Below are 2,695 nucleotides of genomic sequence, written 5' to 3' on the forward strand. Positions count from 1 at the left end.
TCCAGGACATCAGGGCCAAGTGGATGCGACGTGACTTGCTCATGATGAGTGCGTAACGCAGTGGATTGGAGATGGCAACGAAGCGATCATAAGCCATGACTACCAAAAGGAGACACTCGGTGGATCCTAAGAAGAGCGTGCTTAACATCTGGCAGAAGCACCTGACTAAGGAAATGGTGGGTCTTTTCACCAAGAAATTTATCAGCATTTGAGGGATAGTACTTGAGGTATAACAGATGTCCAGGAAGGACAAATTGCCAAGGAAGAAGTACATGGGGGTGTGAAGATGTGGATCACACGTGGTTATAAGGACGATGAGGCCATTTCCAATCAATGTTACAAGGTAGACCATTAGGAAGAAGCTCAATAATGACATCCTTGTTATTGGGAGAACTGGGTACCCAGTGAAGATGAACTCTGCTACCAGGGTCTGGTTCTCTTCACCCATGTCCTAAACCTAGCATTATCTGTAATCAGCAAAATAATGGAAAATTAATAATTTTAAACATGCCAATAAAAATTAGATGCAGTGAATTCTGTGTTTCCAACCTTTGCTTCAGATACAAAGATAGATAGGTAGACAGACAGACACATCAATACACATGTGGATATATAAAGCAGAAAAGGATAAAATATTTTATAAAAGTATGTTACACTCTTTAATCCAGTGAATGATTAATTTGTACAATATATTAATTACATTTTTGCCCATATTTTTGTGTTCTGACAAGATTATACCACAGAAACCATTACCCTGAAGATTTTTTTTAATGTTGTTTTGCTTGCTCCACACATATTGTTACTGCCTCTGTGGAACCACTGAGTTTTAATCCCTGTAATCAATTCCTGCATTTTATTTAGATTTATTAAATTTGCATGTTGCCCTCCCCAAAAGAACCTCAGAGAAGCTTTTAATAAGAACCAGATAAAGTAGAGATAGAGAAAAATAATATAATATGTGATAGAACAAACGCACTTACAACGCCTCCAAACTTTACCTCATCTGCTGAAGGCCTGCCCAGGTACAAAGGTCTTACAGTGCTTTAGGAAGATATATTTGAGCTCTACTTTTGAATGTCATAACCATTATCCTTATTTCTATATTGTATAGCTACAACTTTGGCTGGCTGGATAATAAAAAAATAAACAGGCAAAACTATTCAGATGTCATTATAATAATGATTATATCACAGGATTATTATAATATGATATAATAATCATATATATATAGTTCTATAAACATCTGATAATGTATTTAATAAATCTAATATTAGATGATATACACAATCAGATATTTTTTAATATAATACACAAGGGGAACTATATTAATATATATTAATACAACATGTAATATTTTTTATTATATGTGTATATGCATATTTGTGTGTATGTATATGCATATGGGTATGTAATGGGAGTAAGATTTATTTACACTAGCTCCAGAAATGGTGCCATTGACTGTAGTAAACCGGTAGATTATTTGCACCAGCTTGATATTGGGCTCCATCAACTCCAAAGAGATAATGGAAATTTTTCACTACATAGAGTTCTGATTCTGTCTGTCTGCGTGTCTTCAAAATACAGGTATTTTGCAGTGAAGGAAATAAAGAAGCAAATAAACAAGCAGATTAATACTCACTTATCTCCTTCTTCCTAAAATGAGTGAAATCACTAAGACACTTCCCAGTACTCATGGATCATCCAGTAAAGAAAGAAGGAATCCCCACAATTCTTCACCAATACTTGAAAATATCTAGCATATCTGTTTTAAATAATACTTATAAATAATAATAAGTACATCAAATATCCCAGTGGTTCTGATTGTGAAAGTTTGCCTACAAAATTGATTCAAATGCCTGGATGTGAGAAAGAGTTGCTGTAATTACACTGCTGTTTTCTTTTTTAAAAAAAAATCTAATTCAGTAACAAAATCAAATATCAACTGTTGCATAGAGTTTAAGGGATTTTTGCATATCAATTTATACCAGAATAAAATTTTAAAAAATCCAGAATATATGTGTACACCTTCTGTATGTTTAATAAAGAAATCATTTAAATGGGAGAATGGTATTTTTTTGAGAGGGAGAAGAAAGAAAGGCAGACAACTCAAATTTCTGTCTCATTCGTTTGCTTGAAAAGGTGGTAGATAATTAGTCTCAGGCTAACTCTTTTACCTTCACAAGGAATCAGCAGTCCGTAGCTAATTTAAGAGGATCCCTTAAATAATACCGAGAAGTGTAACAAAGTTTTGTTTCCTTTAATTAAAGCGAAGGAAAATGCTGTTGGTTAACTAATTGTGTAATCCCTCTAGGAATTATGACCTAATTTGTTAATTTAGAGTATTCAAAGGGGCTGATTTTTCTCATATACTGTACTGTGAATCAGGGATTATTTCATAGGAATCAACATAGAAATTTGAGTTTTTCTCTTGTTACACATTGCTTTTAGGCTGTACTAAGTTTTGTGAATGTTAAGCAATATTAATATTAGAATGAGCTTTGAGCAGTCCCACATTAAGGCTGAGTGCCCAACTGTGACTTGTCAGTAGAGGGCTGGTAATCAGGGGCGTGACTGGGAAACCTCACCCTCCTGGTGAATTGTAGGGGTTGGTTGTGGAGGCAAGGGATGCAACCCCAGCACCTAGGCTAGCATCCAAAGGCATCCCCAAGCCATAAGACACCCCCCAACCATAAGC

The 2,695-nt window shown here is 35.1% G+C and overlaps 1 protein-coding gene across 1 annotated transcript in view; it reads right to left on the minus strand.

The window, feature by feature from the left end:
- LOC102380288 (olfactory receptor 13C9-like) overlaps positions 1-511 on the minus strand; it is a 993-nt gene extending 482 nt beyond the window's left edge. Inside the window, exon 1 of the mRNA XM_006036516.1 lies at positions 1-511. This exon is cut by the window's left edge and continues 482 nt beyond it. Coding sequence (XP_006036578.1) covers positions 1-448 — 448 coding nt within the window. The 5' untranslated portion in view covers positions 449-511.
- Between the last annotated feature and the right edge of the window lie 2,184 nt (positions 512-2,695).

The sequence above is a fragment of the Alligator sinensis genome, unplaced genomic scaffold, assembly GCF_000455745.1.
Source record: "Alligator sinensis unplaced genomic scaffold, ASM45574v1 scaffold128_1, whole genome shotgun sequence".
Lineage (NCBI taxonomy): Eukaryota > Metazoa > Chordata > Crocodylia > Alligatoridae > Alligator > Alligator sinensis.